This window comes from Rhododendron vialii, chromosome 11a (genome assembly GCF_030253575.1).
Source record: "Rhododendron vialii isolate Sample 1 chromosome 11a, ASM3025357v1".
NCBI lineage: Eukaryota > Viridiplantae > Streptophyta > Magnoliopsida > Ericales > Ericaceae > Rhododendron > Rhododendron vialii.
In genome coordinates, this window is record NC_080567.1 from 37,882,388 (window position 1) to 37,909,253 (window position 26,866).

General features: G+C 39.2%; 3 protein-coding genes across 3 annotated transcripts; 1 reads left to right on the plus strand and 2 right to left on the minus strand.

Moving 5' to 3' along the window:
• Window positions 1-447: 447 nt before the first annotated feature.
• On the plus strand, window positions 448-1,977 carry LOC131308007 (uncharacterized). The gene is made up of 2 exons (XM_058334792.1): window positions 448-874; window positions 1,190-1,977. The coding sequence occupies exons 1-2, from the start codon at window positions 583-585 to the stop codon at window positions 1,501-1,503; spliced, it is 606 nt and encodes a 201-aa protein (XP_058190775.1). The 5' UTR covers window positions 448-582; the 3' UTR covers window positions 1,504-1,977.
• LOC131308006 (uncharacterized) lies at window positions 1,469-8,357 on the minus strand. Its single transcript, XM_058334791.1, has 10 exons — window positions 8,097-8,357; window positions 7,934-7,985; window positions 6,839-6,916; window positions 6,565-6,589; window positions 6,447-6,479; window positions 6,217-6,338; window positions 5,963-6,093; window positions 4,795-5,018; window positions 2,970-3,220; window positions 1,469-2,107 (listed from the first exon to the last, which is right to left on the minus strand). The coding sequence occupies exons 2-10, from the start codon at window positions 7,934-7,936 to the stop codon at window positions 2,012-2,014; spliced, it is 963 nt and encodes a 320-aa protein (XP_058190774.1). The 5' UTR covers window positions 7,937-7,985; window positions 8,097-8,357; the 3' UTR covers window positions 1,469-2,011.
• Window positions 8,358-12,273: 3,916 nt separating this feature from the next.
• Window positions 12,274-15,307, minus strand: LOC131308008 (arginine decarboxylase-like). Its single transcript, XM_058334793.1, has one exon. The coding sequence runs from the start codon at window positions 14,714-14,716 to the stop codon at window positions 12,545-12,547; it is 2,172 nt and encodes a 723-aa protein (XP_058190776.1). The 5' UTR covers window positions 14,717-15,307; the 3' UTR covers window positions 12,274-12,544.
• Between the last annotated feature and the right edge of the window lie 11,559 nt (window positions 15,308-26,866).

The following is a 26,866-nucleotide window of genomic DNA, read 5'->3' on the forward strand; positions in this document are numbered from 1 at the left end:
CGAAAGAGAGAGCGAGAGAGAGAGAAAGAACGCCTTGAAAGATTATTTAGGCCCCAAAGAAAACAACTGGTACTGCCACAATTGATTTGAAAATGATTACAATAAATAGATGCATTCTGTCATGTACCCATCAACTACAAACCAACAGCCGAGCAAAACAAATACGATGTCAATTATTTTGCTATCAATTGAAACCGAAAGCTAACAACAACTGGGGTCCTTGAAAGAAGAAAACTAATTCTAGAGAACCATCTTCAGGTACTTGAGGCATCTATTCTCATCCTTAAAACGTTACGTCAAATGTTACTACATAGGTCCAGTTCAGTTTTTAATGCAACGTGCCGTTCCAACCGTCGAACCCTTGTTTAAAGCTACTGGGTCCGTCTGAATTTGATGTCACACTAACACATTGGTTGCTGGAAATAGATGTAGATTATGACATTCCGTGCGATCACCTTGTAATCATAAAGCTGAAAACCAAAAGCAAGTATAAGTAGTAAAGTAGCGATGAAGGCTATTACGGAGACGCACACCTCTAGTTTCCATTGAAGTCTACTCTCCATCTCCAAGCTTTATATAACCATGAATGATGAAGTAGAAAACACTGGGAAGGTGATCTGCAAATACATTGCACGCATAATTGTATCTGTAGTCGTCATGTTCATCCTCCTATGGACCATCTATATTGGTTACGATTTTGCAACCAAACCGCATAGAGATGGAAAGTATAATCGTTACGCCTTGTCAATAGGAGCTGCGACAATTGTGCTAGGTACAACTTTTGTTACTATTGGGTTAGCAATAGTAGCTGATTTGGTTCTAAATTTAAAAAGTCGGCAGCAGCGAGAGGAGAAGAGAATCGAAATCCAGCAAGGTAAACTAATTCAAATCCTAATTGCCCCTCTTCCCTTCTCGTTTCTTGATCACCAAGACCTGTATAGATATACAAGCAAAATAATTGTACATCGTATTATCTAGTATTCCACGATTATCTATGATTACCTACTCAGAGCACAAAAAGATCGATTGCATTTGCTCGTAATTTCCAAAACACAGGAACCATTGTTCTGGGCTCATAGTTTGCAAATGAAAATGCTGTTTGTATACCAATTATCTCTGCTTTCTCTATGGATTTTCCCTGCAACTATTGAATTTTTATTATCTGCAAAATGTTTTGAGTAACATGTAGATGGAGCAGCAAGAAGGTATACGAAGAGAATTGCTCGCTTCGTTCTGACTGTGATCTCAATGTTGCTGCTAACGTGGGCGATTTACGCTGGAATTAGGCTTGCGACAGCACCCAGACAAGACGGCAAAATTGATTACTTAGCTTTCCCAGTTGGGGTTGTCACTATTGCCTTCGGAACCATATATTTTATCATTGGACTATCAATAGTTGCAGACTTGGCTGTAAATTTGTCAAGCGTACTGAAGCGGCATGAGGACAAGAAGAAGCAAGAAGAAGATATTCACAATAGTTGCCATGACGACAATAACAACTAGATTAATGTTTGAGATATTCCAATACTGTATATAACATCAACAGATTTTGCGTAAAGCATCAACAGCTTAATCAAAATGAGCGGTCTGCTTCAAATTGAAGGTCTCACAACGAAGAGATAAACTGAACTCACCATACCTTCGAAATAGCTACAAGCGATCAAGCTGCCCCAACTATAAACAGCATTACAACTGCTTTGCATGGGTGGATTATCAACTCACACACACACAGAGATCTAAATAACACGTGCATATTTTGTTAACAGCAATGCAAAACGTAAGCACAGAGCATAAGGCACAAACTTGTGATATAGCGTTTGTAATTGCCGAATTTGCATGGCCCTATAAATAAAATGTACTCCAATTTAAATTGACATGTTCTTCATTTTGAAACAAGAACCCACGGTGCCATGTAGGATAGTACAACATGTCGGCTGAATATGATCCTTGAAATTCCCGACATCACAAGCACCAACAAAGAAACAGTTCCAAATTTGAGGGCAGTACAACATCAACCCTTCAGTGAGTACTTCTTCCCTGAAAAAGGCTGGAATTTTGGTTCTTCTTTCTTTGGAGGCTGCTCTTGTTTAGGCTCTTTTGCGGGTTCCTGCGACATATTATAAAGGCTCGTAGGTTGAGATGTATAATTATCAACTTAACAAAGAGCAATTGTAGCCACTTTTGTCGCATGGACTCTTCCAAGCCAATCAAATAGCCCTGTAGGACACTTGACAGAGGGACAAGGGCATGGCCTATGCGCCTAATACTTCACACGAACACTTGCTACATAATTGTATTCAACAGTGTCCCATATGTATATTTGTTGAATAATCACCATAAATGAGATAAGTGACTTTCGAACATCTATGTTATGCAAGACACAACTTTACCCACAAAAGGGATTACAGCATGAAAAACTATCATTTCCTACCAAGTCCGAATACCATTCACAATCAAAGGATGATGGGTCCAACACCTAGTTATGCACTCATACGCCAATCCATTTAATGTAGACAAGCAATATGAAACGAAAGCAAGTGATTCCAATAGTAGTAGATGGATAAACACCAATTGTATGCTCATTTTATAATTTTGCACATGAATATGAAAGAGTCGTAAAGATGAAAGAGTCATACGCCAATCCGTTCAACGTAGACAAGCAATATGGAAAAGTAGGTGTTCGGCATGTGCCGGAAGGTGCAGAGACATAAGAAGGTGGTTCCTACTCCTTGGGAAGTACCAAATAAATGACTACTCTCCCCTAGCCACAAGTCATTGGAAGATCGAAGAACATCGACCACCAAACCCTTCAAGTAGGGATTGAGGGGGCACCCCCTGCCTAACGGTTGGTAGAGGGACTCGGCATACAATAGTAGTAGATGGATAAATACCACGACTCACCACTTGTACGCTCATTTGATAATTTTGCACTAGAAATATGAAAGAGTCATAAAGATGAAAAACAGTACCTTTTGGGGATCTTTGGTGCGGTTTACATTTGAGCCAAACACAAGCTTCCCCTGAGTCTGACGAGTGCTACCTTGTGAACTAGACCCCACAGAAGACTGCCCGCCACCATTGGCAACACTAGGTTGCTTTTCTTTGGACCCAGAAGAAGATACGGGTGAAGGCTGATATTTCAAGGGTTTCCCATCCAAGCGTCTCCCTGCTCCTGTAAATGGGTTGAACTTTGGCTCGGGCTCAGCTGGAACCTCCCCACCTGCACACAGAGAAGTAGTGACACAGCAGTAAAACCAGGGATAGTGATTTTCACACTCCCCCCCTTTTTTTTATAATACCACACTCCATTTTTTATTTTCTTGTGATGTGAATTTACAATGTTGTCCTTCCAAGTATGAAAAAGTAAATAAATGAAAGGTCAATTTTGTAAATTCACACCACAAGAGGACAAAAAGGGAGTGGTAATAAAAAAAGGAGTGCGGAAATCAAATTCCTAAATGTAAGGGTGGGAAAAGGAAGATATATTTAGCAGAAGATGACATTGAAGTATATGTTTTGACGTATTTTGAGTCGTGACCCAAACATTCAAAAGATAGGTGCAATGATTTGAAACATACATAAGCATCATGAATGGGGATATGATGATCGCCTCACGTTTCTAATCTAATACCTTCATAAGAACTACCAAACTTCAATTACAACTGGCTTTTCTAAGATTAATGTTATCATAGCAGAACAATAAATAAATGGCCAAATCGCACATTGAACAGATTCCGTTAACAGAGAGCACAAAGTTCGAGCATCCAAAGGGAAAATGACGGCTACGGACGTGTTTTGATAATTAATACCCGCCAAGGACAAGCTAAGAACATTTGTTAATACTGAAAATGTCTTTGGCGGGTATTAATTATCAAAACACGTCCTTAGTCGTCATTTTCCCGCATCCAAATTACACATGTGAGATGCCAGATTCGAAGCAAATGCAATGTAAACATCCGTAAGCAACTCCTTAAATCATGTGAACCACTACTGCCACAAAGAATCCACAATCATGAGAACTTCAAAAGTACAAGCACCACATAATTCACACAAAAATAACAACTACCTATACCTCTGCAAAAGACCTCTCTTCAGTCAACTACAATGCCAACATTTCTACCAGAAACATCAAGCCATGCGGCATGCATGAAAAGAATCACGTAGATCTTAACCATGTAACTACGTAGATATCATATAAAGCCGGTCCAAGAAAAGATACATCAGATTAGTGACACTTCCATATACATAGGCATGGAAAGAAGTAGAACCCCGAACAGTGGCCCACTAGGTATGCCTTTCATTTTTGACCCACAGTAGTCTTGATACTGAAATTTCTAGAGATGTAGTTGATTGGGTTTCTAGGAACTGAGAGCAAAAGATGGGTAAGAATGGGATTTTGTTTTGTTTCAGTCCTTATGTTTCCAAAGGAATAGAGATCTGAGTTATGAATCCTTTCAAAACTTCTTAAACCCTCAAGGACTTGATTCCGATATTCATCAGAAATGATAAGACTGTTCACCAAGTTTCCATATCAACTTAATTAAGTTAATTACAATCATAAACAAGCTGAATTAATCCCAACTCGTAAAAGGCAATATCTGGATTTGCTAATGTGAGTGGAACAGCAAACGAACAGGTGTTACCAAAAATGTAAATGAGCCAAGAAAGCAGTCTTAGAAGCATGAATTCTTTTGGCTACAATGGGAAATACAAAATCATGCATATATGGGAAAACGATAATCTTCACAGACTCACAAACTTGTTTCAAATGTACATGTTAAATCAAATTCCCACCTGCCGCCAGTGCTTTGCCTGAAGGAACAGTTGCAACAGGTTTTTCAGGCTCCTTGTAATCAAGGGGAGGTGCAAAGTCCACCTCACAATCTGTCTCAATGATACTTATCGCATGAGAAGGCTTTGTTTCAATGATGTCTATATAATACTTTTTGTTATTGTATGCCACCATAATACTATCTCCTGTGGTTAAGCAAGAAAAGTTCCTCAGTGTTGTCTCCAAGCTGCATGAGAAAAAAATAAATGAACCATATCAGTTTTCACCCATAGGAAATAATAGGAAAACAATGCATCAACCACTATACCTGATCTCGCATTACACAGAGACAGGAAACACCAGACCATAAGACAAAAAGAATTTCTTAACCTCTCAGCTTCAAAATATTTTCGAAATCTTGTTACCAACACAATCACCGAGCTACCATCCGCTGCAACTTTTTGGTATCCTTGCCTCTTTTATAGTCTAATAATAATGGGCAGAGAGAAATTTCCGTATATTAAATAGAAATGAGCCTTTTAGATAGTCCATCTGTCTGTTCTACACAAAACGATAATCACACAGAGGTCCCTAGAGGTTTCTGAGCACTACTGAGACCTCTGTTGTGGTTTCCATCTATTGCACCGTGAAATCAACTCATTAGGACTATGTTGCTTTAACTTTTTCAGGTCAAAAAAGAAATTACCTATAGTTTATATTGGTAAACATCAGCTGATAATCTTTCATTATCGGAAGAATCAGTGCAAGAGGCAATTATGAAGAGGTATGACTGAAGAAATCCTCAGTACTAATCTAGATTTTTCTGCTCTTCAACTGACCAAGATGGCAGGATGAGGGACATAAGCTTGTTGTTCACAGACATCTTCTTCAAAGTTCTTCTGTCTTGTCTAACAGGTTAACAAACAAATTCACTCCACAAGATATTTCAGGAGTAAGGACTCGATAGGCAAAGAAGCATATTGTTAAGAATCAACTTTAGCCATCTACACATCACTTGTTGTTTCAACACAAAAGTAGATTAATCTCAAGTATCCCCAGAGTGTTAAGTACTTAACTACCCACCAAAACATTAATAGGACTATTTTGCTAGCAATGCTTCGGAAAATAAGGCAATCAACACTCGAATGTGAACTTCTTTGCTAAAACTCAAAAGGAGGATCATGAACTCACATGGCTTTTGGATTGGAAATATCTAAGAAGTCTTTTGTATGGGGTTGCAATTTAACATAAGTCCCTTTTGGGAGAGTCATATTTTTCACTCGAACAATGTCCCCTTCTTGTAAGAGCAGGTTCTCCATCATCTACGAATGAAAAAATTGGTGTACATCAGTGCAGAACGAATTCATAGAGAATATCTCACAAGAGTTATATACACAAAAGTCACACCAAGCAACTAAGCTTGAATGCACAAACTAGATGCCTACCCAATAAGGCATGTATATCATGCCTTCTTCTGCAATGAACTCCAGAACCCCACAATGAGAGACACGCTCAGTAGCAGCATTGTGAAGTTCAAACAACATAGGATAGTCGATGTGAAGAGATGCTGCAGGATAAAGTCTTAGTATTATCATTTTAGAGGATAGAAGCAAAAATTCTTATAAATAATGGTGGATAGGATGCCATCAGAAATATTTCAAATAAATCAACTTACCAAGGCGATCAAGGGCTGAGGGAGGCATTATAACTGAAAGAACATAGAGTGATACAGAAGTTAAAACATTCATACACACACATTTGAAGTTTAAACTGGTACGAGTCTGATAACTTACTCTTATCACCATTTTCAATTTGTGGCTGCAGGATTGAACAGAAACAGAGAAATTAGTGACAAATATTGGCAGAGGTTTTTCTACTTTTCATTCTATTTTGATTCTTCCTTTAATTTTTCAAGCTGAATGTCTGTTGGTTATCACTCTTTCATTTTATGTGTCCATGGAGTCGTGGACTCGAGAGCATATAAAACAAAGCAGCAGCTTCTTTGATTTCCTGTGTTAAAGTTGGTGACAAAACAGAAATGTGGCAAGATGAGGCAAGCCTTCCAACCTTATCAATAAAAGATGCAGGGTAACATCTGTACGTTTGCTCGAATGTTGTTCCATGATATCCAAACCCGTCGAAATACTGCAATATCCACACCAAGTTGGAAAAAAGAAAAAACATAGAAGTTAACATAAAACCTACACAAACATTACATAGAGATTAAAGACACAAAGACAGTAATTTCGTTCTTTCCCCTTTCCTCTTACTGCAATCAGACTCAAGTCACTCAACAATTGTTTTCCTTTGTTAAAAAAACAAATGCAATGCACCCTACCTCCTTACACTAAAACCAATTCTCGGCCACCAAAGATATCTTAGCCCAATGATCTACTTCAGCAGTTTTCAGATAGCATGTGCCCATAACTTTACTCAACCAACAAATTTCCAGGATTTGTGATGCTTGGGGGGTTCGAATCCCTCTCCATACCTAGTCCATGCAAGCTACAGTCCAATGACCCCCCTCCTGAGGGGGGAAAAAAAACTACAAGCAAATACATTGACACTCAATGAAAAATGAAATGTAGAAGGGGTATCTCTGGCCAGATTGCAAGCGATCATTCCAGGTGTCAGTAGGGATGGAGAGAAAACAGCCAAAAAACTAGAGGATAGAAAGGGTACTAAGACCACCAGAAGGCTGGCTAGTTTGTAGAATTCCGTGTTTGCCTCTCAATCATACACAACAAACCAACAGATTTTGAGTGATAAGACAGGAATATAAAAATGATAGTTAGAAGCTAAATTTTGCTGTTGTTTGGTTGAGCAAAAAAATAACGAGTATACGAATATGCATTACTCCATAAACCTTTATTTCGTGTTCGGTAACCCACAAACCCTAATTCCAAATACAGCAGTAGTATATGTAAGACCAAGTAGAACATCAGTCCAATGAAGGTATATTGACATTTTTGCTGCAAAACAAAACAAAATACATGTACTCCTGCAATTTACCTAAACTGAAATATGCAAGAACCAAAGACTGCAAATTTAAGAACCATTAGACTTAGCACCAGTTAAACCTAAAATAGTCCTCAATAAATCAATCATACACCCCTGAACCTGCTACCGTTGAATCAAATTCAATATATTACTAGAACATACCATAGCTCCTGTGTCTGGATTGTCTAACCACGTAATCAACTTTCTGAGCTCCCTATTCGAACAAGGAAACCATTGTAAGCATGAAATAAAATCAAAATTCACGTGAGAAATGAGAAAATGGATAAACTTGGTGATCTACGATTAGATACAGATCGATACATACAAAGGAATGAATTTGCAGAGACTGTTCGCGAAGTGTTGTACAAGAAACCGGACCTTCGGAGTTTAGAGAGAGAGAGAAAAGAAAGATAATGAAAGAGAAGAAGGCAAAGAAGCGCCAGAGAGCGTTGTGTACACGCCAATTCGGTGACGGACACGTGTAATCCAGATTCTTTGGGCCTTCCAAGAGCCAGGCCCACACGTGCTCTATTGCCCGCCAACTGAGTCCAGCCCAACGGCCCACGTAAAGATGTGAAGGAAAATACCAAAGTGAAACGATTTGAACACTTTCCTTTCCTGGGCTATCCACACGTCGAATTTCGTTGGGTTCGGGTCGGGTTTGACACACAGTGGTGGAACAAATATCAATCTTTACATAAGCTACATACACATTACATACAACTGGATCGACGGGGGGAGAGAGAGAGAGAGAGAGGAGAACCACTATCAACGGAGAGATATTGCCAGAGAGAGTGAACGAGAGAGATCGATTGAGCTCCAATCCTCCCATAGCTAGATCCAAAGAGAGAGAGTTGTCGTTTTTGGGAGGAACTCAAGAGTCACTAAGGTACCGAACGTATCGAAGGAAGGAATATATCGTAATCTTCCAACCGACACTGTACCGATTGTCCTTAGTTATGTGCTCACCAGAAACGAAAGATGGACTTTCGAAATCGAAGTTCTCTACTTCATGTTCACCAATAAATGCACCATTGAAGGCCTTAGGGTTAATAATAAGATGTTCTTCCAACCGGGAAGGGGAAATGGGATGGATACGGGTAGAACTTAGGGGGTTTTTTTTCCTGTTTTATTCATAATTCGGTTCGGTCGGGTGGAAATTAATCATGCACATCCCACACCCGACCGACAATCAGAAATTACTAGATTTTGGGACTCGAACCCGTCCGATATACCCGATCAAAACCGTTTGTTGTGCTTACTTTGCGGTTGGGTTAGATTCATGAACATCTCTACTTTATACATGTACATTCTTTTTTGTGTTTGTTCATATATAAATACATATGTATAACTAGTAGAAATCCATGCTTAAAAGGCACGTCAAAACGTAATATGATCTCTAAGGCCCCATTCCAGAATCATTTCTTAAAAAATAAGTACTTATTTTATATTTTCAAACTAAAAAATAATGTAAATGAAAAATAATTTTTTAATTTTTTTTGCACCCTATTAAAAATCTCAATGAGATCTATCAAACAAGATTCATGTTAATAGCAAAATAATTTGCTTAAGTACATAATTTTTGAGCTTGAAATTATCTTTTAAAAAAATAAATACTTATTTTTCTTTCCGGAACGGAGCCTAAAGTTAAATTAAAGTACTCGCTCTACCCTACTGTGGACAGGATATTAGAGCTTTTGGAGGGATAATTATTGGGTGCAAAAAGGTTCCTCGAGGTATGAGTAGTTCTTGAATCTTTGCTTACAGAATCCCACTGGGAAAAGGAGAAGGTGTAGCAGCAGTAGGACTTCTTTCCGATTAATAAATGATTAATTTTTGGTAAGTAATCATTCAACGAAATAAATTAGAAAAGTATTAAAAATGTGTATCCAAGTTCAATTTCTAATGTACTAGTTTACAAGCTACTAATAGAGATTAAATTTTTTTTACTGGCAGTGGAAAATTTTACTTTTCTATCACTATCTTTTTCGGTCCTATCATGTATTTATGGTTGATTTGAACCGTTCATCTTGTAGACCTCATATAGTAGTGTATCCATGAAAAAAATGAATTTGATCGGACATCAATAGGAGTATCAAAAATTAAATTTTGCTTTTGTAAATGGATAGTTTATCTTTATTATTTTTGACAGAAATTAGGTAGTCTATTTTATAAACCAAAATTCAAATTTTGCTATATTTATCGACTTCTGATTAAATTGATTTTTTTGCATGGCAATACTATATTGCAGATTTTAAAATATGAACGGTTTAAATCACAACAATAAACACTTAGTGGAGCCAATAATAGACAGTGGTGAAAAAGTGAGGTTTTATACCTGCGGCGGATAGAATTTATTATTCTACTAATATCATTATGCTGTCGGTGAACGTTTTCTTCAAATTTTCATCATCAGTGAAGAGAGAGGTTAATTAGAAAGCAAGGATAACTGTTTCATTCTACATCAATGAGGACGAGAGAGAGAGAGAGAGAGTGAGAGAGAGAGGGAGGATAATACTTATTTATTTTCTTCTCATTGTAGTGATCCCTCCAATTTTTTTTTTAATGCAAAAAAATAGTAGGACTGTCACGTAATCAAGTCCAAGGCCCAATTATATGACCCAAGTTAATTCGGGCTGTGCTTGACTTTTTTAATGGACTTACATACGCTTATCCTTGTTTTCCCTTTTTTTTTTTTTTTTTAATCTTCCATATATATTTTCTCAACAAAGGATGAAAGACTACGGGGTGGCCCTCTCCCTACTCAATGAATCACACAATTCAACTTCAGTATAATCATAATGCATTATTCTTAAGCCTTAAGTTATGCTCTCAATAGGCGAATGTGGAACAATGACAGTTTATCACCAACACCCGTATCTTGGTCAGTGATTCTTGTTCAAGCTAGGGGAGAAGTCCTCGCGCGATAGGTCAAATGCATCTAGAAGAAGCCCACCACATTAGATTGGCAGATGGTTCAAACATGTGAAAATATCCGAGCAGGCGAAAGGGAAGGTGCTTCCCGAAAAAGACCAAAAGCAAAGACATGATGACAACTCGAGAAAGAAAAAAGGGGCAATTCCATAAGCATCAATTACCAACTCCTCAAGGCATTTTAGCTCTACAAGAACAAACGACGACTAAATTACAGCGGAATTAACCTCCATCGCAACGATAATACACAACAGTGAAATGTGAAGTACCCTTGGCAAATTTTGATCTATCAGGCTCTACTCCATATATAGAAACTTGTCTATGTCTAGAAATTCTAATACTCCTGTACCCTGAGGGAGTTTAGAGATACCCATACCCTGCCCCCATTTCTTTTGTTTCTTTTTGAGCTTACCCATATCCTGCTTAGGTTAGGCTGCAAAACATCCGCAATCCAGAACATAGAGATGCCCATACACTGTTTAGGATGAGGCTTGCATAAATCATGGGCAACCATACATTAAAAGATAAAATGAAGCTAGTTTGCCAGAAAGAAAAACAAAACTAGTACTAAATTTACAGACTCATTTGACACCTTTACATGGTCCCAAAACTCAATCAAATCTTCACCACAAAACATTTCCAGGCATTTAGACAAACAACAGATAATCCCCAAGCACACAAACTAACGGCTATCAAGTTGCATACTATTTTCCGGTGTTCCTGTGTGACGCTCCAACAATTTTTAAGGAGGGGGGGACGTGTCAAAAGACCATTCCTTCGGTTATGAAGAGAGAATAGGACTCGGAATTACACAAATACAGTCGTTCACATTATACTAGCACCGAATATTCACTACCAAGAATTTCTTGAAAAATAAATCTTGTTACGTAACATGAATTGCACATTGAATCGCTATCACACAACCACTATTGCCAAAAGCTCTGAGAATTCAATCTAAAGGCAGCCTGTAATATCAAAGAAACTAAACTCGTCCACGATACTCTGTTCAAAGAAAGGAAAGGAATTATGCTATTTCTCCTTCATTCCAACAGAATTCCAACTTGGAGTCACAATCACAAATTCACAAAAAAGATTGCTACTTAAGTTTACGCGTTTATAACTGTTCGTCTCCCGAATACACTTCCATCAACGACTCGAGCCAACCTTTGGTCAAAATAAGAAAGCTGGATGGAGAATTGGAGATTACACTACCAGACCCCACATGGAGAAGATTGCAGAATCTAGTATTCTCATCTTTCCAGAGGACCTTGACCCCATTCCGATTGCTTTACTCGAAAAGAGGGATTTACAACCACCAATCATAACTTAAAAGACCCTACCAAAGGATCACAACTTGTCACCAATTAAACATGAGCAACTGCCGGTGTGTGCATACGTTAGTGGACAGATAACGCGTATTCGTAACCGTTCGACGCACGTGGACTAACAAAAAAAAATCTACGTATATTCCATGTTTCCTGATACATCTACGTCCCGTATCTGTGGCCAAACATCTATGCACCTACTGTTGGTGGGGATGCAATTAGCACAAAAGAAAATCAAAGAACTGAATCAAGGAGAAATTGTCATTAATTAAGGGAAAAAAAACATACAGAGAAGGGAATTCGATACCGAATACACAGACAGATTTCGGTCACGTCCCCATTTTCTCCATCAGAAAATGCAAGAGATACTTGTCCTGCTTCTTAACATCTTGTTCATCACCAACTAAAAAGGAGAGAAATGAACAAAACAACTACTAAAACAGAATTTAACAAAAAGACCAAATTAAAAAAACAGACGACCTCCACGACAAACACCACTAAAGACCCCCTAGTCTCAAGCACAGCAATAGGTCCACTGCTCATCCTCACCGGCAGCAGCAGCAGAATCAGCACCACCACCGTACTCATCGCCGTTGCAATAATAATACCCATTTCCACCATTGGCAGCAGCAGTCAAACAGCAGGACGAAGAACCGGCAACAAGGTAAGGCATGTTGTGGAACGAACTAGCAATCCCATTAGCAAGAGCCAACCCATCCTCGTTACTCTGCACAAACTCCTCAATCCGGTGCTTGAGCATCTCAAACATGAGCTCCGGCTCGTGCTGCATCACCCTCAGCACGTCCCCGCACGAAGGCCCAGGCACGGCCCGGGTCACCGCAAAGCTATGCGGCCCATCGCTCTGCGACACGCGGACCACGCTCGGGCCTCCGAACAGGTTATGGACTCCCCCTAGGGCTTCCTGATACGCCCCGCCCAAGAACATCCCCAGATAGTAACCCCCGCTGCCTTCCAAATCGTGCAGCGGCAAGCTCGATTCTCCGCCTATGAACTTGTCAATCTTCCCGTCACTGTCGCAAGTTAAATCCGAGAGGATGCCACGTGCCCCCGGCCTCTGATCCAGCTTGTGAATCGGAACGATAGGGAAAAGCTGCTCAATCCCCCAGAAATCAGGGATGGAAGTGAACACCGATAAGTTAACATTGTACGTGCGGACTGGATCAGCTGCTCCCGCCGCCTTGGACACGAAATCGCACAGGCCGTCGACAGCGGCGAGCTGTTCGATGCCCAAGTTCCCTTCTTTGAACTGCTCAACGCATCTCTGCTTAAGCTGATCGGCGTAGATCAAGCACGTCTCGTTCTCGCCGCGGATGGCCGCAGCGGATAAGTTCCCGTAATCAGCACGTGCCTCCTCCGCGAGTCCCTCGACGAAGTAATGTAAAGTGAGTTGACTCATAACAGGTGCCTCGCGTGAAGTAGCTGACACGGCCTCGAAGACCAAAATCGAGTGGTGAGAGACGATTGCTCGGCCGCTTTCGCTGCAGATCACGGGATGCTTTATCTGTTTACGTCCACAAACAAAACTGACGGCCTTAACAACGGCCGTGGCGTACTCGTCCAGGCCGTAACTGACGGAGATATCGGAGTCGGTCGACTTCGAGCCGTCGTAATCGATTCCTAGGCCTCCTCCGATGTCGATGACTTTCATGGAGGCGCCGAGGCGGACCAGCTCGCAGTAGAGCTGAGCGGCTTCGCCCACGCCGTCGGCGAGCAAGGCCGTCGTAGGTATCTGAGACCCGATGTGGAAATGCAGCAACTGTAAGCAATCTAACATACTGAATTTTTCGAGCTTTTTCACCACACGAAGAATCTGAGTCGTCGTGAGTCCGAATTTGCCTTTCTCGCCCGAAGTTGATCCGAAATGGCCGGAGTGTTTCGTCCGGAGCTTCGCTCGGAGTCCGATTACCGGTCGGACGGCGAGCTTCCTGCTCATGTCGATCACCAGATCAAGCTCTTCCTCTTGCTCAAGCACAATCACTGTGTTCAAGGACAATTTCCTTCCAATCAAAGCAAGAGAAATGTACTCAGCGTCTTTGAAACCGTTGCAGACCAGCAGAGCTTCGGCGCTCCCGTTGCAGAGACAGCTCATGGCTAGGAGTAGCTCCGGTTTGGACCCGGCCTCCAAACCGAACCGGAAGCCGGATCCGAATTTCACGATGTCTTCCACAACAAACCTGTCCTGGTTGCATTTCACGGGGTAAACACCCTGGTAATGAGAATCATAGCCTTGCGATTGGATTGCCAAATCGAAGGCTGTCTGGAGGGATTCGAGGCGGTTTTTGAGGATGTCAGGGAACCGGACGACGAGCGGGAGCTGTAACCCGAGTCCGCCTGAGGAATCCGGATCCGAAGCCTTTTTCACGACCTTTAAGAGGTCGATCTCCTGGTGAGGCAGCGTGGCCGTTCCGTACGGCCTGACGGAGATGTCGCCGGAGTTGTTGACGGCGAAGTAGGGGGCGCCCCATTTGTCGACCTTGTAGAGGGCGGCGGAGTCCGACGGGGACCAGACGGCGCTATCGACGGCGGCGATAGTGGTGTTTGCCGGTGGAGGTACGCCGGAGAATGGCTCCGGCGCGGGAAGAGAGGCGGGGCTGTTATCCCAGGCGAAAGAGTAGCCTGGAGGAGGAGCCACGGCGGCGTCTGCGAAACACGCGACGGCAGGCATGTCTTCTCTCTTTTCTCTCTTCCCCGATCTGTTTTTTTATCTTTGGGAGGAAAAAAAGAATTAAAAAATTGAGGTGTGTATTTTTGTAATTTCTGGTGTAAAGGTGGGGGCTTTAGAACCCGCCGAGGCCGGAGCCCCGGCTACCCCCTCAAAAGAAGCAGAAGAGATCTGAGCAAAAAGAACGAGTCCCTAACTCACCCTTACAAACTACCCAAATCCCCACACCGACCTCTCAGAAGAAGAAGGATCGAAAGAGAGAACGGAAAACGAAGGGAAACCTGACGGAGAACACAAATCTAAGCACCGAAAACAAATGTCACCATACAGATTTTGGTCGAGGAGGAGGAGGAGAGAGAAAGAGGGATGGAGAGAGAGAGATTGGGAGAGGAAGTAGTAACTGAAAAGAACACCAACACCACCAGGTGAAGATGACGAGAGAGAAAGAGCGGAAAATCCGCAGGTAAATGCGGTAATAAAAAACAAGTGATAACAACGAACGAAGGAACGGCGGATGGGAAGTGATAGGGTTTTGTATGTAGTAGTTCAGAAAGAACGGTTTAGCAAATGAAATTGGCGAGAATTGCATGAATGGCGAGGGGTCATTATATAGGAGGAGGGGGGGTTGGGCCGTGGGCCCAGATTTTTTTAATTTTTTGGGCTTAATTTAAGATCTGGTCCTAATTTCTCGTGATTTTGTGTTCGCAATATTTGTGTTTTTTCCTTTTTTTATTTATTGAATTATTCTAATCTCCGTCTTAAGGGGGTAAGGTAATAAATAAAAGATCCATTGATATTTAAGAAAGATGTATTGATATTTATGAAAATGTATGAAAAATTTTAAAATCAAGCCCATGAACTGACAATAATAAATGTGTGAATGTGTATTAAATGATGTAAAAAATATAAAAAAAATAAGTATTTTCTTTATCTTTTAAAATGTTTATCGTTAGTCCACTTGTTAGTCCAATGGACTAACGATAACAAGATCGAAAATATATTAAAATCTATAAAATATATATTGATATCTGAATTTATTTAATTTATGCATACATATTATCTTCCGCCCTGGCAAGCGTATGTTTGTAGAATTTCCGTTTATTTATTTCTTCGTGATTGTGTGGGGGTGAGATTCTCTCGGGGAGGTAATCGGCGTCGGGTTGCCGCGTGGCTGTGGGATGTAGGGCCACCGAAAGAGTGATTCAATCGCGAGGCTTCGTGCTTCATTTCCTCGATTTTGTTTGTGTACGTGGCGATACAGAGGAGGGAGTGGGATTCAATTTAGCGCGATACGATATTATGACAGGATTTTTCGAGACCGGACGATTTTGAAAATCTCCTTTTTGTAACAGCAATTGTTTGATAATAACACTCTAAAAAGTGACGGCGTCCATCATAATCACACTCAAAATTTGTGGAGAGTTAACAAGATGGGAAGTGCCATAATCAATTTCATACCGATTTTTGCAAAAATCAACATCATACAAGGAGAGTACGATTAATAATTTGAAAAGTGCTAAAATCACTATTCTAATTTGTAACTAATATGTTTGCTATGAGGCTCCGTTTTCAAAACTGGAAACAAATTTTTATTTTTTAAAAAGAAAATTTCAAGCTCAAAATAATGAACTTACTGAAATTTAAAAATATGCAATATAAATCTTGTTTGAAAGATCTCATCAGTGAAATTAAATAATAAAAAAATATTTTTTATTTGTATTATTTTGAAATTTTAAAATGTAAAATAAGTACTTATTTTTCAAAAAGATGTTCTAAAACGGGGATAATCACACAAACATAAGGTGTGTGATTATTTTGAAATATATACTAATCAAGGGATGAACCTATTATTTCATCCATGGTCCCTCCAAAGTCCAAATACATTTTTCATTGGAGGATGAAGTTTGATGAAAATATACAAGTAAAATAGTACTTTTTAATGGGGCAAGAGGAATAATACAGGTGGGCATGATGCAAGAGTGTATATATACATACTGTGTCTGTGTATTGTATTGTATGGTATTTATACTCCGTAATTCTTAATCACGAATTATCATATTAAAATTTCACAAGTGACAACCAACTAACGTCAAGTTTGCTATAGGGAAAATGATCACCAGGCATGATTATTGGAAACCTATGTTTCTAGCACTTGCATAAACATTATCTAAACGTAGTGTCGGGAGTAGGGGAAATGATCACCAGGCATGATTATTGGAAACCTATGTTTCTAGCACTTGCATAAACATTATCTAGTGTTGGTTGGGAGTTTGACATGCAGTACTTTTTTTTAACCTTTTATATATAGATATTCAAGTGTCTCATTGAAAAGATTAACGAGTTTGACGAGTTAATATGGTATTTGAGCTTTTTAGAGAGTACTTAATGAAGGTTATCCAAATATCAACGTTAATCACAACATAATTAAGAAGTTTTTTTAAAAAAGTTCGCATTTCTAGTGAGTAATTTAATTAAAAGAATTTGTAGCAGGTCGAGCCGGCGGCTCACACCGTACCAAGCAAGGTTCTGAACCCTTCCTGGTGGTTCACCTGAGTCCAAGTAGGGATGGCAACGGAACGGATCGGAGGTAGATATTGCAATATCTGAATCCGAACCCTCCACCCGCCCTCCCAATCCGACCCGAACTCCGAACGGATTATATTTTTGTCCTTCATCCCCGCTTCGAACGGGGAATGGATATTTGAATCCGAATTTGGAAAAACAAAAAAAACAAATTGGAACTCGATAAAAAAAAACTCAAATTGAAAAAAAAAAACCAAATAAAACTAAACATGGGGAGGGAGTCTCGCAGCTGCGTTCCTGAGAGGAGATTGCCGCATCTCTCCATTGCCGGAGGGTTTTTTTTTTTAGAGAGAGGGAGGGGGGTTGGGGAGGAGAGAGAGAAGGGGGAGAAGTCATGGGCGAGGAGGGTTGTGTGAAGTGAAGTCTATTGGGTAGGAGACTGACTATTGACTAACCCTAAAAATAAGAGGTATTTATATAGTCTGATATTCGAATGTGGATCGGATATCGGATTCGGGGAGGATCGGATCGAAGGCAGACTTACCTCCGAATCCGATCCGATCTCCGAATTTTTTTCGAAAAATAAATCCGAATCCGACCCGATATCCGAAAAATCCGATCCATTCGGGACGGATAACGGATCGGATACGGACGGATCGGCCGAGATGGCCATCCTAAGTCCAAGCCTTCGCCCCGTTACGTTTCGGCAGCCCGATGGTCCCACAGCTGAGGTTCCAACAGAATCAATCAAAGCAATCAGTTCGGGCCACTGACCCTTTTAGGGTTGGGTACCACGTTCGGCCTTGAACGAACGTGGGGTCACGACTCCAACTCACCCACGTGGGAACATCAACCGTGGTTATGATGAAAGTCGTGACGTCATCCAAACGGTTATAAAAAGATAAGGACGGGAGCACGTGAAGGTACTAGCTCATCCTACAAACAGTTACGAAATCCTAATGTGACGCATAAGTGACGTCAACCGACTTCCGACGAGCACATGTGTAGTCTTAGAGGTCTAGTTAGGAGTTCTCTATAAATACTTCATTACCCCATCCTTGGAGAGGTTCACATTCTCTAGCACCCTAAAGTCCTAGCTCTTGACTTCCATCTCTCCTTGTTACTATACTGATTCTTGCACCGGAAGATCATTTCGAAGAACCTCGGGTATGATTTTTAGCCGTGCTTTCCTGTACAGGTTAGGAGAAGATCAAGAGCCACACTCGAACCACGATCAAGAAAGAGCGAACGAAACTCACCGGAGCCTCCACAGAATTAAAAGTTCGTATTTGGGTTCCTATACTGAGTCAACTGACATCACATAATGAAAAAGCGTTTGGATTCCACAATATACGTACAACTTTAGTCACGGGAAATCAGGAATTTCACCCGAGAAAATGAGTCCGTGAATTGGCTTCCCTCCAGTCAACGTTATCCTCGTTGCGGATCAAAAAAAAAACCGTTACCCTCGAGACGAGAAATCTTGCATGAAGGTTTTCCAATTTGCTTTCGTTTTCAATTATCATTTGACGCGTTAGTCACACGTAAACATTAGTACTATTGGTCAACTATAGGCTATAGCAACTTCAACCAACGGTGCTAAAAAATAATAATAATAACAATGAGTCTTTCCAAAATTCCTTCATAAAATTCAAAAAAAATCGAAGAAAATAAGAGATAAATTATACTAAAAAAAATTCCACAATATAGAGATTTGAAGTACTCCAATTGCTCTTACAAGTAAAAAGTTAGTATCTTGAAACATCGCTCCGTTATGGTGTAAGAGCATATTAAACGATAAGTCATATTCCTTGTGGAGTAAAAAAAAAAGAAAAAAAGGAACTTTCAAGTACATATAGTCAAATACAACGTGGAGTTTGCTTCAAATTTGGCAAGAGGTGCCAAATGAATTTTTTTTTCTTTTTTTGACTGTTTGAGCTTTCAAAATTGAACTTTGCTCTTTTAAAATACCCATTCGACACTATAATTGGAGATCGAGGTTTGTTGATATCAAATTTTTAAGTGTCAAATTGCCGCATAAACTTCTGCAAAAATTTAACATCGCAAGATTTGGCATCCGTGGAAAGAGCTCTTTGTCTCTTTTTAATCATACAATAAATTTAGACCTTAGGCTAAAATATGAGAAATAGAGGCTGAGACACCACTTGGTGGTGTTCCAAAACACTGAATGATCTCTTCTTCTTTCCTTTTTTTCAAAAAGAATGATCTCTCCAATCATCAAAGGGACCAAAATGTAAATTCAAACTCACCCATGGTGGCACCTAGGGCAGGCTCATATGGTAGTTTGCGGCTTTACGCCATAGCTTGCGTGTCTTTCTGCCATAAAATTCCAACGTTACCCTTTTATCAAATTTGGTGCTCTCTCCAAAGGCAAAAGCAATCACACTCGGGGCTCTACCTATAGAAAACATGAGTAAAATAAATTAATTAACAAAGACTTTTTGTCAGTGGACAATACTGACCTTTGACAAGTGGGTTGGTGTCAGTAGGGTTTGAATTTGGATGCGACTTCCCAATAACATGTCATGTTTTAGCCTCAACAGCTAGAGGATAAGATTCACGGGCTCCCTTTCAATTATTTTCTGCATAGTTATTAATCAGGATAGTTTTTGAACAGTATTAATCAGGATAGTTGAGAATAAAAATTCAGAAGGGTTTTTTTCCCCTTAAAGTTTTGCTCAGAAAACCTGAAAGATTTGGTCAAGTATAACAAGGTCTAATTTCTTCATTGTGGATAAAAAGATGAGAAATAGTAGGTAAAAGTGAAGTATTAAGAATTAGATATAGAGAAAACGAAGTATATTGAAAAGAAGCTTAGAATTGATTGTGATGTATTAATATTCCGTACATCGTAAGCTACATTGATATTGCAAACCTAGAGTCAAATTGCACGTGAGGAGGGTTGTCAACGAATTTTATAAAGTTTTCCCCTTAAAGTTTTGCTTGGAAAACTTGAAAGATTTGGTCAAGTATAACAAGGTCTAATTTCTTCATTGTGGATAAGAAGATGAGAAATAGTAGGTAAAAGTGAAGTATTAAGAATTAGATATAGAGAAAACGAAGTATATTGAAAAGAAGCTTAGAATTGATTGTGATGTATTAATACTCCGTACATCGTAGGCTACATTGATATCGCAAACCTAGAGTCAAATTGCACGTGAGGAGGGTTGTCAACGAATTTTATAGAGATTTAACATAAGATGAATTATGACTTGAATTATACTTCTGGACAACGATTGGAGTGAAATCAACGTTAATTAACACTCTATGATAGAAAAGTAAGAAATAATTTTTCAAAGGATGTCTTTTTTTTTTCTTCAGAAAAATCGACTCAAGTTCATCCAATCTTCCCAAAAAGATTTCCAAATTTTGGATAACTACATAACCTCAAGAGAATAGCGTAGATACTTCTTTAGCAATTACATGCGACAACACTTTTAATTCTTCTCTTTATAAATTGATTTAAGACGAACAGATAATTATTTTGGCTTTTAGTTTGAAAACAACGATTTTTCACCCGGGTTTTTCAGACGAGTCCGTAAATAGCTAAGAGCAAGTCCATTCTTTAGTGTCAAAATGACATTGCCAAAGTCATTTTTTGACTTGCTATAGCGTCAAAAAAGTTAGAATATAATAATGTTGCTGCACCGATTCAATCTCCTATCGACACAATTTTAAATCTAAACTGTTGGATTAAACTCATCTTTATTCAATGCAAATCAAACGATTCGTATAAAATAAGTTGAAATGACAATGGATGAACTCATTAGATATCATAAAATATGAGCACTTAAATTGTGACAATGGCAAGACAGATGATTACGTTCGGACTGGACTATATAATAAAGAGCAGAGATATATAGAATTGCAGAAATTTTTAAGTTAAGAATCCTGAATTTTCTTACGGTCCGGAACTCTTTGTTTCTGATCGAATTTTGATGATCAAAACCGTTCAATGTGTTTAAAACGTGTTTTTAAGGTTACGGAAGCGAAATCGGAAAAAAATATGAATGGGAATGGCTTGATCTGAAGAGTTTTTCATAAAATGCATTTTTATGAAAAACTGTTCAGATCGAGTCCATTCCAGTCATATTTTTTTCCGATTTCACGAGGACACCCTTAAAAACACGTTTTAAACATATTAAACGGTTCGGATCATCAAAATTTAATTAAAAAAGTGAACTTCAACACAAGATCCGAACCGTAAGAAAAATGCAGAATCCTTAACCGGAAGATGACTGATTTGGGGACGACTGGACCATTGGGTTTGAAAGGTAGAATAGTAGCAAGACCCGAGGTCCATGTGCATGCAGGAAACTGGCTTTCGTAGGAAACTGCTTAGGAGGAGGACAAACAATGGACACTCATCATTCTTTTACCCGCAACCCCCGCTCTCTGACTGAGTCTATTTTGACTAGTTGACTTGACTCATCATGCCTTGGTTTTTTGGCCGGATCTGATCTCATGAAAATGCTTGTGTCTCTGTTTCGAGAGACTTTTCGGCTATACCATGTGTGATTTTTTTTAAATATTTTAAATGTAACGGTCGTAACACCTGTCGGCACAAGGACCGGTTTCCGGCACATATAATTTGAATTTGACTAGTTGACTCAGGCCTTCACATGGAATTTGGATTTGGTCTTTTGCCGACGCAGCCCATTGATCTTTTGTTGCCCCAAGTACGTACAAGGTTTTTTGACAAGCAAACAAATAATCATTTTTTTCTTTCTAAAATACATGTTTTAAACAGTTTCTTGGTGTGACGTTCTCTACAGGATTATGTGCGCCAAATGACTGATACAACCTCGTAACCTTATCTTGTATATCACGCCACGGGATTGGCCAACTTAGGTGTTTCAGGTTTGATTTTTCTTGTCAGCAATCTCTTGTGGCCACGGGCCATCTCACCTCTACGCATAAACGTATTAACCGGCCATGGGAGAGAGACAATCTAGTCACTCTGAGTTACCAAAAAAGAAAAATATAAAACTTTATCTTTGTATCGATCGGCATTTAATTGTCGTTTACCAATCAATCCTTACTTGGTAAATTAATATTGCTCATTTATATAGGTCATGTACACGGAAAACACTACGCACATCATCTTCTGGTTAATTCAAAATCGGCGTACGTGTGGCATGCACTTCTAGAGATGAGCCTCTAATTTGCACAAGTTGGTATCTGGGAGAGGTTACACTTTGGAGAAGTGAAATTACCATTATGATCCCTAATTACTTTTCTAATAGGGTCTAGTCAATAATTGACTGTCATTTGGCGGTGGTTGAGAGACACAAATGTCCAGAACAATCAAAATTCTGATACGCTTCAACATCTCATTGGCGGTGAATATTCTTCGTCACATCTTCTCAACTTTTTATCTTTTTCTTTTTCGGAGAAACAACCCTACTGCAAGGTCACTAAAGACTCGATTGTGCAACCTAAATCTTCGGAGGAACTAGCGTGGTCACACCAGTAATGGCCCCCCACTTACTTTAGGGTACTCACTAGGTATTGGTGTTAATCTAATAATTAAATATATTGGTGTTAATCTTACAAGATCATCAATAATTTATTTGGATCATCTAATATCTATAATATTTGCTGACCTTATACAAATAATGAATACACGAGTCTCAACTCGAGATGCACTCTCTTTTTGTGTATGCGATGTGTGCTTCAATCCAACTCACTCTATCAATAGTATTTCGTATGTCGTGGTGAGATTGGCCTAACTTAAATATCTTGACTTATCTTTGTTTTTTTAAAGCTTTCGTAAATTTTGCATGGAACTATTTAAAACCATTTATTTGTCCTGTACTCGAGAGAAATACAATAATAAAAAAAATAAATCAAAAACTTTGGAAAGGTTCAAAAGAAAGTAATCCTTAAAAAGTGTGTGTTAAACACCTCCCCAGATGGAATTATCCTGTGAGATGGGAATTAATTAGGATCATCCAAAGAATCAACGGTTGGCTGATGAGGAGGAGGAGGAGCGGTTATCACGGAGCTACGACCAATTTGGAGGACCCCCAGCTGCAGCTTGTGATGGGTGGGACCCAAAAACCTTGACAAATTTGGGATATCTTTTCAAAGCGGAATCTAGATTCGATAACAGTGGATGATTTAGATGTAGCCATGCAGGTTACAGGTGGGGGAGCCTCTTTCTAGATTCTTTTGATCCCTTCTCCATGTTCCTTTTGATAGGAAAATTTTAAAATCAGTCCATTAGTAGGTGTGTAAATGTGTATTAAAAACTGTAAAAAGTACACAAAAATACGTATTTTTTTTATCTTTTAGTGTGTTTATCGTCAGCCCAGTGGACTGACAATAGCAAGACCGTTCATTCTTTCCTTCATTTTGTATCAGAAAGGCCCCGTTTTCATTAAAAAAAAAACACTAGAAATTTAACGCATTTTATTATCTCGTTTCTACCAACAAAAAGTTTTTGTTAAAAAGTTGTCAACAAAAACTTTTTTTCTATGGTAACTCTACTCATAAACCCATCAATAACTTATTTTCTATCAAAAACAACTTGACATTTCTTAACAATTTATTCACTACTGAAAACATCTAACAACTTCTCAATCACAAATAAAAATCTAAATTTTTTTCACTACCGGAAACACCCCCAAAGTCTAGTAACACAGATTTTTTTACACAATTTCGAACATAGTTACATTCAAAATCATCCCCAAATTAAAAAACTGGACACCATGACCCCTAAACCATAGGCCCCGTTCCGGAACGTGAAATAAGTACTTATTTTTTAAGAAAACAATTTCAAGTTAAAAAATGATGAGCTTATTGAAATCTAAAAATATGCAATATAGATCTTGTTTGAAAGATCTTATTGAGATCTTTAATGACACAAATTTTCCGTCCAAAACAAATAAACAACTATATACAATACAAATAAACAACTATATACAATACACTTTTCCATGCCTTATGTGTTCAAGCTTATCATAATTCATTTGTATTTCTCCCGGGGAGGCTCATCATAACTTAAAATCGATGCGCGAGTAATTAATTACAGTGTGATGAGAATTAATATCATGGTTTTTCCACCCTCATAGGCTGCTGCGAAAGACTAGTCGCAACCTAAGTCGCATGATTCGCGTGAGCGGTAGCAGGAGCACAAGCGTGAAACCATTTTTGATAAACATCTCAAACTGTTAAAAGACAAAAGAGCGAAAATTAAGAACAAAAACACAATATACACAAAGATTGAACGCGAAGCATTTTGAAGGATTCACATCACAAGGCCCCAACCCACCCACTAAACGTGGGCTGTTTCTTTCTTTAATCTATATAGTGTATCTCCAACAAACCATATATGATACGTACCCAGGAAATGATTAAAAGGCCAAATTTACACATAAAGCCTCCCCATTTAGACAATGATTTTTCCAGATCGCCGAAAAGAGAATTCGCCGAATTTGAATCAACTGGAACACTACTTTGGGATTATTCGAGTGGAGCAACACGATTGGCTTTCTCTCTCCTCGAAAAGTTGCAGCAGTAATAAGACATTAATGGTAGCTCTTGATTGAGAGAGATAAGAAAGGGCAGCAACGTACCAATTAAGCATTTGTTTAATTGCTTTTTGGCTTCAAGATAACAAACCCTTTTTTTTAATTCAAAGTATGTTTAGGTAAGTTGATTGTCACAACCTAATAAGTCCCTTGCTATATTTACTTTGGCGCAACACTTTAAGTTTTTAAAACACCAAAAAGGTTCATATTTTTAATCAGTCCCACAAAAAGCTTTCGATTTCACGTAACTTGGCAATGGAACCTAGCTATCGATAAGGGAATGACGTACGTGTACATATACATCAAATGTGCACATGCATTTCCCAAAATTATGTCAAAAGTATGGTACACCAACTATGTTGAAGATGTCATCAGGAACCACCGATCGGTCTTTTTCCGAGAGTGATTGATGTAGTAATGTACCTACTTACACAGGCTCATCAACCCCTCTCGCGTTCTGGATATCCTTTGCTCCACCTAAAGAAAGATTAAAAAGTGAATCATACTATACTAAAAAATTGTGCATAAAGTGCTATGAAGGGTTTAAAAGTGCAATGTTTTCGTAAATACAAAAACCCATTTGTGGACCACTTTGGTGGAGCATTTTGGGCCATGAGTTACATGCTTCCTTTCTGCAGAGGAAGAAACGAAAGAGAGTTTTCAGTGTTCAAATTAATGGGGCGTTCGTTGGGGGTCAATTTCTTGCAAAAATAATCAACAAAAGGAGCCAGGCTACTTTGTTTGTGTCCAAAACTAAAATTGGGTTGCTACGTAGTGGCGTTCCATGAGGATCCGCAGTGGTCCATGTTACTAGAATAGTAAACGGGTTCTTTTTTTAACAACCGGATGTCTGGGCTAATTTGTGTGCATTTCGACAAATTCGAAAGCCCTGAATTTAACGGACAAATCCTCAAAAGGGCAGCACCATGCTGCCCCACCGAGTGGGGCCCGCTCTGATCTCACTCTGGTTGATCGGAAACGTTCATTTCGTAGAACTCGTCCTGTAGAACAGATATGCAAAAAAAAATCAGCTCGATCGGATATCATGAAATGCTTAATCGAAACACCTTTATATATCCTTTTTTTTTTTTGATAGGCAATAAAATTTTATTAATATCTCGACAAAGGATACATCGAGGAAAGACCAGATACAAATTAAATCACTAAGAAAGAGGTACTGTATAGGCCAGAAGAAAAGGAAAAGAAAAGAAATGAAAATTACATTTAATGGAAATTGAATGGTTACCAACAGTCAGACTAAAACATTTCAGAAGCCGCCTCATTAGTTCATGAACTCAATAAAAGGATCTTCCATAGGACTTTAGTATATATAGCTCATCTCTTCATCCAGCATAATTCCATCAGCATCAAATACATCAAAAGCGATCCCATTGAATCATGAAATCCCAGCAGACTGATTTACAGCGGAATTCATCAATAATGCAGTAATAGTTCAGCTCATTATTCAGCCACGTCTAGCAGCAATTGGAGCATCAGCATTTGGAGTGTAAATAGATCACCTTTATCTTGAAAAGAATGAATCTGAAATACTAGATCAAACCCAGAGAAACCCATTATTTCTAAGTTATATGTGTTCCGATCAAGCACGTAATAATATCTGATTGAGCTAATTTTTGAATGTTTGTTTTACGCGACGAGCTTTACGAAATGAACGTTTTCGATCAATCGGAGTGAAACCCAGAGCAGGCCCCACTCAACGGGGCAGCATGGTGCTGCCTTTTTGAGGGGCAGCACCATCTCTCGATTGACAAAGTGGCTCGATGAAGTCCAATTAGACCATCGCGGACGTTGCACAAATCATTGAGAACATCTGATGTGGCTTATCAAAAACTTGCTCTCCGCAGTCTAATTGAAGATCCGACCTAACTAGATTATGTGCAGAGCCATCAGGCTCACTATGTGAGGGATTTGATGTCTGCTATGGAAGTGTTTTAAATATATGTGTACAAATGTATGCGTCCTTATCATTTTTGTTTTAAATAGGACTTGTAAATGGGTTGAGTCCCTTTTAGACTTTCGATGAATAGTCGTCAATCAGTCACCGACTCGCCAA

What these genes read in the sequence shown, in the direction of transcription:
- LOC131308008 (XM_058334793.1), bottom strand. Translation starts at nt 14,716, where the DNA reads ATGCCTGCCGTCGCGTGTTTCGCAGACGCCGCCGTGGCTCCTCCTCCA.
- LOC131308006 (XM_058334791.1), bottom strand. An exon ending in AATTGAAAATGGTGATAAGA is followed by an intron (nt 6,480 to 6,564) that starts GTAAGTTATCAG and finishes ATGTTCTTTCAG; the next exon opens with TTATAATGCCTCCCTCAGCC. An exon ending in CTCAGCCCTTGATCGCCTTG is followed by an intron (nt 6,339 to 6,446) that starts GTAAGTTGATTT and finishes TTTATCCTGCAG; the next exon opens with CATCTCTTCACATCGACTAT.
- LOC131308007 (XM_058334792.1), top strand. Translation starts at nt 583, where the DNA reads ATGAATGATGAAGTAGAAAACACTGGGAAGGTGATCTGCAAATACATT. An exon ending in GAGAATCGAAATCCAGCAAG is followed by an intron (nt 875 to 1,189) that starts GTAAACTAATTC and finishes AGTAACATGTAG; the next exon opens with ATGGAGCAGCAAGAAGGTAT.